The sequence below is a fragment of the Ixodes scapularis genome, unplaced genomic scaffold, assembly GCF_016920785.2.
Source record: "Ixodes scapularis isolate PalLabHiFi unplaced genomic scaffold, ASM1692078v2 PGA_scaffold3__209_contigs__length_174095766, whole genome shotgun sequence".
NCBI classification, from domain to species: Eukaryota; Metazoa; Arthropoda; class Arachnida; order Ixodida; family Ixodidae; genus Ixodes; species Ixodes scapularis.
The window spans coordinates 23375796-23391583 of NW_024609868.1; the positions used below are offsets into that span (position 1 = coordinate 23375796).

A 15788-nucleotide genomic window follows, 5' to 3' on the forward strand; every position below is an offset into this window, starting at 1 on the left:
CGCTTATCGGTCTGTTTCGCCGCTCCCCCTCTCGTCTTTCGTCTTCTCCCCTTCCCCCCCTCCCCCGGGCCATCACCGTCCACGCCATGCGAAGCGACCTGCCCGCGTCGCGTGTCCTGTGCCCACCCCCCCCCTTCCCCTGAACGTCACAAGACCACGTGTTCGACGTGACTTGGCCATGACTCTGACAGCACGAAACCAATGTTGCCTGAAGCAACCGAAGTTTCGGTTTCACTTTCAGCTGATGTTTAAATTAGGATTACACAAATAATATTCCACATTTCGCGAATCCGAAGATGTAGAGCTGTTTCGTAGTGCTTTGTGAAATGGAATTACATGTAAGCCTAAATTTTTCGGAATTGAGCGGAGTTGCCCTTTAAGTGGCCATCTGCCAAGTTGTGACCATCTGCCATGTTGAAACAGAGTGAGAATCCCTTAAAGTTTGGTTTGATTTTCTGTCTTCAGCACGATGTAGAAGCCGCAAGGTCATCGCTAATTTTTTTTTTTTTTTACATATTTTTTTAGTGAATTAGGTGTTGGTAATTACAGAGGACATAGTTTATGGAATATAGAATCCAAAAAAGTGGTCTTCAAAAAATCAACTTTTTTTAATATGTTCCAGAATCTCGTGGATAGCCGAAGAACTGTAGTTTTGGTTTCAACTTAGGTTTCTGCTTTATTACAAGCTGGTGGGCTGTTCAAAAATAGTCCTTGGAACGGTGGTGGCACTTGTCTTATACGGCTAACCGCTTGCACCAGTCTTCGTAACAAAGATGGCATTATTTACATAATTCAGCTGTTTTGTGGGATACTTTCTAGACCTCTAGAGCTCTGGGGACACTGTAAAGGGGTACGGAAACCAAAATTGAAATATCCAAATTTCGTTCGGAAATGAGTTAAGCAGGACGAATAATAACCGTAAAATGACAATCGCACGTTCGTATTTTGGACGACTGGCTACATTTTTCGTTCCAAACGGTGCACTTGAGTAACCGCTCGAAGAGAAGCGAACGGAGAGCGCGGTGCATCATGGGATATCTAGCGCAAACAAAGACAGAAAGAAAAGATTCCCCGCATTCGTCACGTAGCAAGGCTGGCGTGGTTATGAGCTTTGCCCTTGGTGGCGTTGTCAGCATAGTGGTGGTGTCAATAGCGTCAGCGCGTTACAACCGAGCTGTTTGAAGTACCCGTGGGGTGACGAGAGTGTGACTGGCCCAAGGAGCACGTAGCCTCCACAACACTGTCAGCTTAGGGCTGAAAGGGGTGGGGAAAGCAACTTTTGTTTGAGCTTCGAGTGACGAGCTAATCTTCTAGGGGGAGAATGGCTGTGTCCGGATGCACAAACAAGGGTCCGAGAAAGAGGGGAGTGTTTCCTTTCTGTCTTCTTGGACCGTTTGGTACAATGCGCGATTTGTGAATTGAGGAGGAAAGCTAAGAATGAAACTGTTGAAATTCCAAAGAGCGGCGCTGCTCCGAAGGAATCTGCTACGTCACGACTACGTAGCAAGTTCCCCAACGTTGCTTGATTACCTCCCAAATAGACTCCGCATGCATCCACCAGGTGCACATTGATAGATTGTTTATATAGCTTTAAAATTAGTTTTCTTGTGCCTTTCAATAAAAGACTGGTGTTTTTGAGGTTAGGGTGCTACATGCAACACATTCAACCTAGAAGATGAGCACTGGAATTTCGTTTTCCTACCCTTTGAAATATGTTATAGGCATTGCTTGGCAGATGGCTGTTGATAAGCATCACTATAATTTCCAAAGCTCTCTGCAATCAAGGCTATGACAAAACTGAGGAAGAACACAAAGAAAGCATTCTGCTGGGGATCTGAGGTGCACTATCTGTGTTTCAGCAATATAAGCATTCCTTCGTTTAAAGTACACTAGTTCTGGAGGCTAACTCTCTGACAAACCAAAAATAGACGTCAGTTAGAGTACACTAACTTTCAGAAGTAATAGCTTCGACAAAAATTAACGGGAAGGAAAGAGTTAAGAAAATAAGGGGCATAGCCAAGGGTGGGGATTAAAAATGGCTTCAGGCTCCTGCCCCAGAAATGTAGCCAACCCTGTACGCATATGCTAGTGTTGTGCAAATATCCGAATAGTAGTTTAAAATATTATGCTATTTGATATTCGTATTAACATGAACTGCAATATTCATACCTTTCGAAGTGTTGATTGCGGCGGGTGATCCCCGCAGAGTACGTTTCTCATCCAACACCCAAGTACTGCGGGGAAGCAATATACGCGGAGCTCGTGGGTATTGCTTCTCTGCAGTGCACCAGTGCTCGGTGAGAAGCGCATTCAACGGGACTAACCTGCTGCAACAATCCAAAGGTATACGTTATGCAGCAATGTCCTGACAACCCGCAATCATCATTCGTGCTCTCTCTTGTTCCTAAAGTTTGAGTTTGGAAATAAAATTTGAATATAACAAGCAGATTTAAAAATCCTCTTGATTGGGCTACCTACAGCAAATTTGTTCTTTACATGTCACAGTTTATAAATATAGTTATAATAAAATTAACTGAGCTCAGAAGTACACAAAAGGAAGGTTGGCAACAACCTTCCCGAGTTTAGCAGAATTTTCGTTCAAACATGGTAGACAATATGGAAGGCTTGGAGAAACTATTTAATGTTCGATAAGAAAGGATTCAGCCAAAACCACTATTCGATTCGAATTCGCTTCAAACTCAAAATCCGCTATTCGCACATGCTTAGTACCATGCCATTCCTCATGTTCGGCTCCTTAGCCTAGCCTCCCTATTCCCCAAAAATAAATCCTGGCCACAATGCCTTGACCACTGTTGCAGAAAGCAATGTCGAGTCCCCCACAACAAAATCTTATTCGCAGAAAAACGACACGCTACAATACAGGTTTTACCGGCCTAGGACATGCCACAACAAGGTCAACTGCATGGGGCTGGGCCTCACCGGGAGGGCTTTGCGGGGGCTGGGGGCTGGGTGACCTCTCACTCTCTGCGGGGTGAACCATGTCGTTCCAGGGCCCCGGAACAGGGCAGGGGAGGGTAGTGGAGGTCAGGCTACCCTGGCCCAGCTGACCCGCTCCTCCCAGACCAAAGGCGTACACCCGGCCTACCCGGGGCCCGTACACGAGCGTGTGGCACCTGCAAGCATAGTACCTGCTTTAGACCCCTGGCTACGACAGCTATCAGAAACAGCCCACGAATCCCTCGTTTGCTAACGACTTTCTGGCAGCTATCAGCTTATATTGTAAGCAAGCCAGGATCCAAAGACAACACTCTCAACTATGCGCTGTTTCTATCCTTTTGTGGGTTTTAATTTCACTACACTCGATACAAGGTTGAGAAAGTCAAGCCTCTCGTAACTATGCAATGTTTCTACTGTGGAATCTCGCTAATTCAAACTCTCTTAATTCAAACTCGCGGATAATTCAAACTAACATGCAAGTCCTGTGCTATGTGTTTCTAGGAAGGAAACTCCCGGTAATTCAAACTTTGCATCATTCGAACAAAGTTTTGGTCCTCCTCAGGTTCAAATTAACGAGATTCCACTGTAATAGCAGAGGAGCAACACGACAATAAAAAAGCTCATTCTAGCGTGTGAAGCAAGCCAGTTTAGTTGCTTTTGGTGCATTTTCCAGGCAAAATATGTAAGGTGGATGCACCTAACGATTTTTGTGAATCTGATCAAAGGTGGAGTTTGGGAATGTACTACAGTCGATCCCGGATATATTGAGTTCAAAGCGGATCATAAAATAATTTGATATATCAATAATTTCACATACAAAAATGTGTTAAATTATGCTCGAGTTGAAATTTCCTGGCGTATCTGCTAATACCGAACGTCGCAACAAATGGGAGTTCACCAAATAGAGCATCCAAGAGCCGTTAAATACAGTAGAGCCCAGTTGGCGGAGACCGCTAACACCGCCGCACTTACACGCGCACCTGGCCAAGACCTTCACACAGCATAAGCGACGAAACACTAAAATAATGAAAGCCGTTTACGACTCCCTGTAGCGCCAAATTAGAGCGCAGCCCTTGAGGAGGAGGGGGGGAAGGGTACTGAGGGTCACCTGTTCTCGGGGGGGGAGGGGGGGGGGGGGGGGGGGGGGGGGGGTGTCACGCGACCCGCCAGAAAAATTTTTCCGCTAGATTTCCCGGGGAAGTTTTTTCGCTAGCTTTAGCGGGGAAAATTTTCCACTAGATTTAGCGGAGAAATTTAGCCATAATGCACCGCGCAGTTATGCCGACGGCGACGGCGACGCCGCTCATGCCGGAAACGGGCGCCTAAAAGCTGCACTCTAAAAAAAAAAAACAATAGAAAAGCGAGATGCATATAAAAAAGAAAGCTTACTAAATTCAAGCAGCAAAAAAAAGGAATGAAAAAAAAAAAACGGGCAGAACAATAACGGCAAAAGAAAATAGTAAACAAAGATAAGGCATTCAAAGTGTGATTCGTCGCACAATCGTTGTTGTCGACACATTGTTATCGACACACTCAACTTGCTGGAAGACGTTTTTTTTTTGCTTATTTTATTCTGGGGCTAGGGAGTCGTGCAGCATCAGCAGTGTTTGGAGAAAGGCTACCGTTCCAACACCCAGCACTCCCTATGCGCACGCGTGCCCTTCCCCTTGCTTTTGCTATCCACCACTTTTTGTTTTATGGTTCATTATATCTCCTTTCCCACAACTGCCCTCTCCCCGAGTATCTTGCTACATGTATGCTGGCTTGGCGGTCTGCCAACCACGCAAGAGATGTGCTCGCCATCGGCGCAATAGGATCACGGGAAAAGCAATGGGCAGGCGGCCGTGCTTCATTCGCTACATCGAGTGTCCCCGCCATGGAAGTTCGATACAAAAGGCAAGGCTCCTATATAATTACATGAAATTTTCAAGGGGATGTTTGGGCTGTTTGATATAAATAATTCGAAATACCCGAGTGTGATATAACTGGGCTCGACTGCATAAAGAACATTACTTTAACCAAACGGAATGCAGGCACTAGTGGCACAACCACCAAATTGCAATAATCTGCAGGACCAATATTTAGCCGCCAGTTCTGCAAAACTCACGAAGAATGACTTGCCACGGGTCAATCCCATTTATGGGTCTCCCCAAATTCTTGCGTGGAATGTTGCACATGTTAACGAAATTATTACAGATGAATGAAAGACAAACACAAAAGGACAAAAGATTCTTGGTGCATGATCCCGTAGCCCCATAAGCTAGGCCAGCGCATAGCGCAAAGAGACCTACCGCCCACAAGCCAGTTGGGTGATGACGGTGCCCATGAGTTCCGAGACCCGCCGGGGCAAGATTTCGTTGGACTTGACCCCATGACCCAGCTGGCCGTACGTGCCGTTGCCAAAGGTGAACACACCTCCATCCTATGAGACACGGGCAAATTTCAAGGTTCAAACAAGAAATGGGCAAACTTTTCGCTTGTCAAAGTATCATCGCTTCAGTCGAAGAAATGGTAACCACCGAGAGAGAGCACAACAGAGTGTGTGATAGCACTGGTTTCATGTAAAATGCTTACTGGGACATGCCAGAGGCGCAATGTTTGTACCCGTTGCTATTGTGGGCCACGGCACATTTCATTCATGAGCACCTTATCTCCAAGGACTGTAACACCTACAGTCACCGACCGATTCTTGGGACTTTGTAGGGACCGAAAAAACGTTCGAATAAAAAAGGAAGAGCAGTCGAGGCATATTAGAAAAACTTGCCTTCCTTACGCCTAGGCGGGCTTAGAAAAGCCATCAATTCAGTGCAATCCACTTATATCGATACCACATATGGCGATGTCCCGCTTATAACGATAAGTTCTTAGAGTTTCTAGACTAGAAACAATAAGTTTTTAGCCCAGATGCAACCATAATTAATTATAACGATTGAATTTCTGGGTTTTCTCATTATAAATTAAAGTGGATTGCACTGTAGTGCCTTGCTTCAGGTTGCGCCTCCGCTTGTGTTTGGTCACTTTCTATTACCGTATTTATACGATTGTAAGTTGACTCTATTACAGTGAAACCCGTTTAGAACGAACCCACGTACAGCAAATTATTGTCGATATCATCTCATGGAACATTTAAATGAAAATGCACATAAAAAGTATGTTTTATAACGAACAACATATTGGCAATATCAAACTTGTTCCTTTCAAAAAGACTTCCAAAAACGTGCAAACAACCGTCTTCTAGCCTGTCCCTTCCCCCAAAAAAGAAGTAGGAAAAAAAGAAAAGTTCCAGAAGCTCAAGTTGCGAACAAAAGCGATTCAGATTGGGAGAAAGCTAAAAAATAAACTCTCCACGCACGCACAGAAAAAAAATCTTTTCATCCCAAAGCGTTTGCCCACGAAGAGAAGCAATTCAGAAGTGGAGGTAAGCTAAAAAAAAAAATTCTGCACGCATGCAAAAAAAAAAAAAAAAAAAATCTTAGCGCGTTGTTACAAGGTGGAAAAGAAGAGATGACAAAGAAAGAGAAGCTCTTGCCTTAGAACGAACTCATCTTGGAAGTTTGTTGTAAATGTTTTTGCTATATCGAACTGATCGTATCATTTCCTGCTGTTCGTTATAAACGGGTTTTACTGTATAAGTCGACCCCTACATTGCATGCCAGCAAAATTTTAAAAATTATACTTTAGGGGTGCATTCTATGGCGAACATACGAGAGCGGCAGGGTGTCTCTTTCGAAAGCCCAGCCTCCAGCGTGTGCTCGATGCCTTCTGGCGTGCTTTGACTGCACATGCACGTGCGAGGCACATGGGATGTTCAATTGTTATCGAAGTTAGGAAGCTTGTACTGGAGGCGGGACAACTGAAGCTGCTCCCTGTCGTTCTCACTCTGTCTGTTACTAGAAACTATGATTCATTTGCACTAATGCTGTCGTTCCCGTCGTCATCACTGCTACGTTCTCAAAGCACGTCGTCTGAGTCGTTCAACGAAATCTGGCACTTTGCAAGTGACCGCATGAACCGCACCTTACGCACTTGCTCGGTGATCGTGCAGCACGTCACAAGCAGGGACCGATCGTGCGTTTCTGTGACGTACATTGTTTGGCGCACCGTGCATTCACGAGGGCGCCCATCAAACCACTCTGGCATTGTGGCCGCGAGACGGCTATGCAGCTGCTTCGCCTTAGACACGATCACATGGTTGTGTCGCCGCAGGGTCAATTGGGATCTCAAACTTGGCTCCCGACGTACCGCTTTCTCTCCTAGCCACTGGATGGCGCTGCAGGCACCCAGGGCGAGAGAGGAAAAACCTCCTCGCCCATCGATCGATATAGGCGGGGGGACCGGTAGGCAAAAGCCTCTTAGGACTCCGGACGCTACCGAGACCAGGCAAGTGTGTGGCGACCGGATGTAGGGTAATCGCGGGACACGAGGCCTGGAGGCCCTCTTTGTGTTTAGCTTTGGCTTTACGTGCGTTTGTAAATATTTGTGTAATGTCGCGCGTATTTGAAGTTTAGATTAAGTGTTTCGAGCGTTGTGTTTTATGTACCAACAAACAAGGAGCGGAATCCCGCTCCCGTGAAAGAACCAGGCTGGACTCGGGTTGTTGACGGACCACGTGGGAAATGGCGAATCGGCGGCGGCACGCGATTTCCTACAATTGCAAGCCTGACCGCCTGACCTCGAACTTCAAAAGGCATCCAGACCTATTCAGACTTTGGCCCGTGGAAGCCTTTTATAGTTTACTATCACAGTTAAGATCCTGCGCCGTTGCAGACGACACTGGAGCACCACCCGCACCGACAGGGCGAACTTGCGTCCAGCAGCGCAGTTTTTGGTTGCGTTTGAATGAAGAATGGCCGAAACGAGCACCAAAAACCAAAACTGCCCTGATCAGCGTGTCAATAAAGAGAAACGTACTTGGCACTCAAGCATGATCTCAACACTTGGTCAAACAATGTGCGACCGTGAATCGTGCGAAAAAAAGCAAAAGAGGGTGAGGCTGTTCCAGGGGCCAGTTTTGGAGTGGCTCTTACAGCAAGTGCCGCCACCCTCAAGAGTCGGACGTGACCTGCACCATTCACCGCCATACATTTGGGCTAATTTGCAAATTGCTATCAATATTACTTGCCTGCACTGATAAAAAAATTGTTTTTTAAATGAGTTAACAGAATGGCACAATGCTACAGGTACAACTGGCTGAACTTGTACCAAGCCGAGGTGTTCTTGATATCGCAATTGTTTCATCTTTGTCAGCGGCAAAATGCATAGGTTCGATTATAAGCTGGCCCCCCCCACTTCAGATTTTCATAAATTGAAAAATAGGTCGACCTCCATTCGTATAAATACAGTAGCTTGAGAATTGCTGCCTTTTTTTTTAGTGTTATGGTTGAGTACTTTCCGCGCTTCTTAGCGACAATTCATGGCGGCAAAAGAACAGATGGGGTCCAAGCCGACGTAGTCCGAAAACACGATTCAGTTAAACGAGATGAGAGGCGCAAGTCCACAGCTGCAGAATGGCGAATGAGCAAAGCAAAATGGTAACAGTAATGATTATAATGACGTGCAGCTAGAGAAAAAAAAAACGCTGAGCATAGCGTCACCTAACAATAGGACCTGGCAGTACTCCTAAAGCGCTGTTACACTAAGCCAATCCATGTGCAGCCAACGTAATCTAAAATGGCGGCTTCTCGGTGGAGTTTCTCGTTGATCGCTAGTGAATATTTGTCCAAAAAATCAAACTTTCAAACTTCAAGCTGTCTGGAAAACTGGTCAAGGACATTAACTAATTTTATCGGGTAGGTCACGGTTCCTCCTTTAGGTCCGAAATATCAAACAAGTCCAAATTATCGGTCCGAAAAATCGGTTGGCGACTACCTCTTTGAGCCAGGGCATATGTTACAGCTCTTGAATGTTTCCAGTGCACTAAAACTCCATGCTTCATTTCTGAATGGCATTGCGGTGCTGCTATCGATGGTTTAAAAATGGCAGCCCTGTTCAAGCTTTGGCCAAATTGGGCAGGGTGGACAGAGGCCAACATCCTCTTTTCACAAACTACAAAACAGGCTACTTGATATAAAAAGCCCTTGCAAAAATAAATGTGCCTTTCACATTCTGACCGGCCACAATACCCCAGCTGTTCAGAGCCTCTGTGTAAATGTTCCACACACTGTCTTGGCTTCAAGATGGCCAACATCCTCAATTCTACAGTTGACAAGGATGCCATAGAATGCAGTACTGCGGGGAATTCTCATTGACCTCCGGCGACTCCACATAGCGTAAACCATACGCACTGTAGTGTTACAAGTATAACTCTCTTGCCTGCTGGGGTAACCAACGCCAATATTTGTTTCTTTGTTGTTTAGCTGCAAGTTAAATGTGGCTCTTAGGAATGTCTAGAACCCAACAGACCGTGGTCAGAGTGGCTGTGTGGTTCTCTCCGCAGCAGATGTACTTGATCCGCTGTGAACGCAGAGCCTTGAGTACCATGGGGTGGGAGCGGTCCTTCTGGTCATTCATACCGAGCTGTCCAAAGCTGCACACAGAAAAAGCACAGGAGAACAGCCTAAGAGCTCAGCACAAAGAATGTGAATATGCTCAGTGTTTTCTTCAGTTTCAATATCCGTTCTCAGCACCCCACAAACGACCCCCCAGTCTACGATGGAATGAACAAGTGGTAGTATTCACACTCAATATATGTCAGTCTTGTTATTAACAAATGAAGAGGCACCAACGTTTGAACCTAAGAAATGGCTTGCACATGGATGAGAAAGAGTAATATTTGCGTGCTTATTATCACCGTGCGTATCCCCTTTCTGTGCATTGATGTCTTGTCACTTGCTTCTCTCCTTACTTGAATTGTTATAACCGGCTTTTAGTGTGTTTTCGAGGAAAGTAGGTGAGCAGAGTTTGTTCATAAACCAAGCTCCACCTGGAATTACAGTATAGGCCACTTACAACGTAACCACTTATAGTGAGGGATCGACTATAACACGGCTTTTTTCAACCACCGGTTCGCCTCCCATACAACTCCATGTAATTACATACCGCTTAAAATGCAGGCACGCGAAGGGAAATGACGGTTAGAGTGCGATTTCTGGAACAGCCCGCCGATCTTGCCGACCGACCGGCGCAGCGAGCACGCTTCCCTGTGCGACATTAGATAACGGCGCTAGCCGCAAGCAGCACTCGCGGGAGCAAGGATGGCAAGGAGGTTGCTCGAAAAAGCGAGGAGAAGCAAAGAGAGAGGCAAAGACGAATGACTATGCAGCGAGTTACAACGCAGTGAGGTAGCGAGGTGCGACCGACACACGCACATGCACGCTCAACTTTAAAAGCCCCGTCGAGTCACCCCCAAGCCTTTCACCCTTTCGAATTCACCCTCTCGATCAGGTAATGCAACAACGACCTCCTTTCTTACACCGCGTGCGCGCGCGCAAAACAAAGGCTAGATAGTTTCTAGTTTTGCTTCTTGCAGTTTGCTAACTTGCCCCACGTCGCCTGTTTGGACCGCGTGTGGATCGCGTTAAGCATATCGTGCGAAAATCGACCGTCCTTCCCGATCCCTCCGTCTCCCAAGCCCAAGATGGCCAAGAAACAACAAGCCCTGTCTCTTGAAACTAAACAAAGCATTGTCAAAGATGTCGAAAGTGGCATAAAAAAAGCTTCCGTCGCGGCCAAGTACTACGTTGCTGACACAACTGTTTTTGCTGTCTGGAAGAACCGGGAGCAGGTACGGAAGCAGCTACAGCAAGATTCTGCGTCGCTCTCAAGAAAGAGGATTCATACGTCAAAGTATGAGGATGTCGACGAAGCCTTGTTTAGGTGGTTTCGCGAAGTGCGAGCCAAGAACGTCCCAAAGAGTGTCCCGGTGCTACAAGCGAAAGCTAATTCCTTTGGACATTTGTTCGAACACGAAGGCTCCAACCCCCTCAACGGATGGATCCAGCGTTTAAAGATCGCCACGAGATTAGCTGCAAAGTTATCTCGGGCAAAAATGGGGAAGTCGACGACGCCAGCATCTGGGCGTGGTTTCGCATTCATCTCGAGACAATGCTTTTCGCGTACGTGGACAAAGACATCTATAATGCCGATGAATCTGGTCTGTGCTACAACATGCTTCCCGATCGCACTCTTGCGATGAGAGGTGAACCCTGTTCTGGCCGCAAAGCCTCAAAGGAACGTGTCACGGTTTTGTTTTGTGCAAACATGGACGGCTCCGACGAGCGGCGCTTGTGTCATCGGGAAATACAAATGACCCCGTTGCTTCAAGAAGCGAGAATGTCTGCCCGTGGTGCACACAGCAAATGGAAAGGCCTGGATGACCCAAGAGTTCTCTGCTAGTTGGCTGAAAAGTTTCGATGAGGCCATGGTCGCAGAAAAATGGCACGTCGTCCTTATTCTGGACAACTGCAGCGCTCACAATGTGCAGCCACAATAAAGCGCAGTCAGTTTGAAGTTCCTGCCGGCAAACACCACTGCTAAAAGCCAGCCTCTCGATCAGGGCGTCGTCGCTACAGTCAAGGCAAGGCGCTCTACAAGAATGGCACCTGCGAAAGAGTCGTCTTGAAATTGCAACGAGAAGAACCCCTTAAGGTGGACTTGAGGGACGCCATCAACATGATCACCGCGTCGTGGTGACAAGTAAAGGCCACAACCATCCAGGAGTGTTTCCACAATGCAGGGTTTGTGCGCCATGCCGGGAATTCGGAGGACGCTGATCTGCGCAGTGATGCGATTGGAGCGAACGACGTGTGGTCCGACCTTGTGGAAAACCACTTTGTTCCTGCAAGCGACACGTTTCAAAACTATGTAGATGAGGATGACGACGACTCTGTTATCCGTGAGGAAGCAACCACCGATGAAGCTATTGTTGCAGCGGTGCGAAATTCGGAAGCGAGTCCACCCGAAGATGAGCCAGACGACGACGAAGAGAGCACGCCGAAAGTTTTAAGTAAAGATGCACTAGAATTCTTACAGAAACTGAAGGTTCACTGTGAGCAGAACTCCTTCAGTGATGAGGTGCTCAAATTTGCAGCCAGGCAAAAGTCACTCATTTCTTTCAAAATTTGTGACACACTTGAGAGGGAAGTGTACTAGTCTGGTGAAATAAGGATTTTCCTCAGACTAAGCTTTATTTTTCATCTAACATAAAATAAATTGTTTTACAAAGGTAACTTGTCTCATGGCATGTATTTTGGCCTGAAAAATTGATGTTTTGGTTATAGCGCGGTCCTGCTTATAGTGCGGACTTTCGCGACTCCTGTGACATACGTTATACGTGGTCTACACTGTATGTTAATACGGTGCCTTTCTTAGGTCAATATAAAATTATTAAGACGAGTTACAGAGTCAGCTCATGATTATGAAAGAAAATTATACGCTTGATCTCCTTTCCAGTGATGTGATTGGCCAAAGTCATTGTGAAGCACCTTTCGGAGCAGCCAAAACAGTGTTTTGGAGCAGCAAATGTGGCGTTTGGAGCACTGTTTTGGAGCAGCAAAAGTGGCTTTTGGAGCAGCAAGACAGTGTTTCAGAGCAGCAAAAGTGGCTTTTGGAGCAGATATTTTTAGAAACATAAAAATACTCGTTTTAATTGCTGTAAAAACGAAGGACCCTTTGTGTTGTGTTGTGTTGTGTTCAGATGTGACGTGTTGTGACGAAACTCGCATGTTTGTGTTTTTACTGCTGAGGCATCTCACAGGTGTACAGTGCTGTAGGCATTGCCGAGCAATTCCGAAAAACCGCTTGCCACCGTTTTACTGGTTCCCAACGTGCAAGACTTTTGTCAAAGTAAGCAAACATAAAACAATAGATTGCAAGCGTGGTGGCCGAGTGGGCTGAAGCGCACACCCAGCTCGACGCGCGTGGAGCGAAAGCTCGCGGTGCAGAACCCAGGGATTCTGGGTTCGAGCCCCACCCCTGCCCGTTTCGATCTGGATGAGCATCGTACCGGCGTGCGGTCGTGTATCACTACTGCGTGGTGCACGTTAAAGACCCCAGGCTAGCGGTTGTACTGCACTGGTTAAATTGCTCATCTACAGTGTAAACCAGTGTCGCCCCTACTGGCAGACCAACCTTACGCTGTATAAATCACTCAAACGTCCAATTTGACTTTTTGCAAGCGTCCCGGCTGTTGTTTCTTTCGTGAAACCATGTTCGCATGCACGTGAGGGCAACTTTAGCAGGCTTGCAGTTGCGCGTGCTTCGACGCGCAAGCTGAGACAACGGCTGTTCGAGCGAAACCTGAACCATGCCACTCCGCTTGTTGCCAGCTGATTGCCAAAACTGTATGCAAAATGTAATTGTCGAGCATACGACAAATAAAGTTTAGCGGCGCATGCATGCCGGGCCGGAAAACAAGGTACAAGCTGAACACACACAAAAAAGAACCTGAGCGCATCGATGCAAGACATCGCGAGCCAGGGACAAAAAGTACTTGGAGCACTTTGTGCAACGGCTGAAGCTGAAAGAAACAAGCGCGCTGTGCGGGTTCAGCGTCCAGACATTGCCCTCTTTGCTTTAGCTTACTTCTCTTCACCAACTTTCTTCTGCGGCAGATTTTTCACGTAACGGGGTCCCTAGAAAGAAAACCCACTGAGAGAAATTCAGATAATCAATACTTCGACACAGCAGTCTTTAAGTTAAAGATGGATTTCTGTAGTAACGTATGATTTAAACAAGACCAGGAATGTCGATGAACATGCGGCAATACATGGTTTAATTTTAGAAAGCGCCATATCTGTAGCTCCGTGGGGATGGCAACACCCCACGTCGCGCGACCACGGTGACTGAAAGGCAGGGACCAAATCTAGTTTTCCCACGGCCGTTGCCTTTAGGAGCGAGTGCTTCAGCTCACAAAGTAACTCCCGCATCGCAAAAATGTTGTTTCGTTTCACAGCATGACGACATGGCTGGTACCCGGCACGCTGGCGTCTGAGCTTCCGCAGATATTGCGGACGCTCCGACGTTGAAAAAATATATATTTTTTTAAATATGCGAAACGAGAGCCACGAGACGACGAGAGCGCGAAACGCGAGACTGCAAGAAAACCATGCAAGACTGGATGGACAATTGATGCAGGGTACTTTGTGTCGGGTGGCCGTTTGCGCCACATAACTCACGCATTCTCAATTTTGGTACTCAGATCAGTTTAGGTTTTGAAAGGCGACCGAAATTGATTTTTTGGCGCAGGCTTGGCGCAGATTACCTAAATTTTGGCGAAATGTAGCAGGATGTAGCAGGGTTAGCCCCTTGGCGCAGTTTGGCGCAATTGGCGCAGCAATCACATCACTGCCTTTCATGGCTCTTTGTTCGACAACTTTCTTAATTTACCGGGCTGGCAAAAATCCTCAACAGTGAACCCCCTTTGGGCCACTGTAACACATGGGATTGTTGCTACAGGCAGAAACACACAAAACAGGTGCCACACAAAACATCCTAATGTGCCAATGGTTCACATCACTGCATGCTTCATACTGCTTTTCCTTAATAGATTACCTACTCCATATACTGTCAAGACCGGTTATAACAAGTCAACGAGAATCGGAAATCACTTCGCTATATCCACTATCTCGTTATAACCGACTTCGGTTAACAAAGTGCAAAAGGGAATGGAAAATTGTGATCGCTTCGCTGTAGCCGCTATTTCGTTATAACCGACTTCGTTATAAACGGTCTTGACAGTACCCCATTAAACAAGGTGTTTGCACATATAGAGACAGCTACTACTTGACCCGATAAACAAAGTAAAGAATTTTTCAGAGCTGTAAAAAAACTATTTTCTGGCTTAGACATTTTGTCAAATGCAATGAAGGTATGACAGCATTTGACAAGGTTTTCAACGAGCTGCACTTTTTACTGAAATTTGGCAAAGACCTTCCTCGCTAAACTTGGTGGGGAAATCGCGAGGTCACGCAACTTGGCTCCGTGGCATCATGCTACAGCTTGACATCACGTGATACTGTGGCACAATGTCACGTGACACAGTGACATCGCACGACACTGTGATATCAAGTGACACCATGACCTCGACCGACATTGTGATGTCATGCAATGAACCAACACCAACATTAGAGGACAAAGCTCTGTGGAGGGTTCCACATAAAGCTATTACTTTAACAACAGGGGCGAGAGGGCGAGACACGCACGAGTTATGTCCCCAGGCAAAGATAGTTCCCGAAGGCGTGAGCGCCAGGCTGTGGGAGCCTCCGCAAGCCACCTGTGCCAACGGCACCCCGGCGAGGTGCACCACTCGCACGGGCGTGTGCTGGTTGGCATCCTGCGCGGTGCTGCCGATCCCCAGCTGCCCGTGGCTGTTGCCGCCCCAGCTGTACAGCTCTCCGTCTGAAACAGAACAGCGGGAGCTATCGCTTCGCTGCAATGCGGAAGCGACTCGGACGTGTGCCTTCGTGTGTAAGAAGCGCGTGACAGTAAACGATGCAGCATAGCGTCGGCTGTAGCTTTATAGAAAAAAAAAAAGATATTGAAGGAGGGTTACCTAAATTTTCGCAAAGTACAAGCAAAACCTAAATGGGAAAAAAAAAAAAATAATAATAAAAGCAAGATGGAGGCTAACATAAGAAACTTCTAGACTGGGGAAAGAAAAGGTTTCTTAGATATTTTTGTCACAATCAGCGGTAAAAACGTGAGATAGAGTATTTGCAGAAATCCCCCGTGAATTCTAAGTCTACTGCATTGAACGGTTTTCAAACCACAAAGTGAATCTCCATAGCTGCCATCCGTTTTCTTTATAATTTATCACAAAACCAGAAAACATTAAAAAACAAAAAAAAAACAAGAACCTGCACCAAATCCCAAAAATAAATAAGCAAACATCT

At 46.5% G+C, this 15788-nt stretch overlaps 1 protein-coding gene across 1 annotated transcript in view; it reads right to left on the minus strand.

Annotated features, from left to right (window-relative positions):
- LOC115316590 (probable E3 ubiquitin-protein ligase HERC3) overlaps window positions 1–15788 on the minus strand; it is a 58725-nt gene that overhangs the window by 30135 nt on the left and 12802 nt on the right. The window contains exons 6-9 of the mRNA XM_029976004.4: window positions 15099–15294; window positions 9361–9484; window positions 5250–5380; window positions 2941–3134 (exon numbers count right to left, since the gene is read on the minus strand). Coding sequence (XP_029831864.2) covers window positions 2941–3134; window positions 5250–5380; window positions 9361–9484; window positions 15099–15294 — 645 coding nt within the window. The remainder of the gene's footprint in view (window positions 1–2940; window positions 3135–5249; window positions 5381–9360; window positions 9485–15098; window positions 15295–15788) is intronic.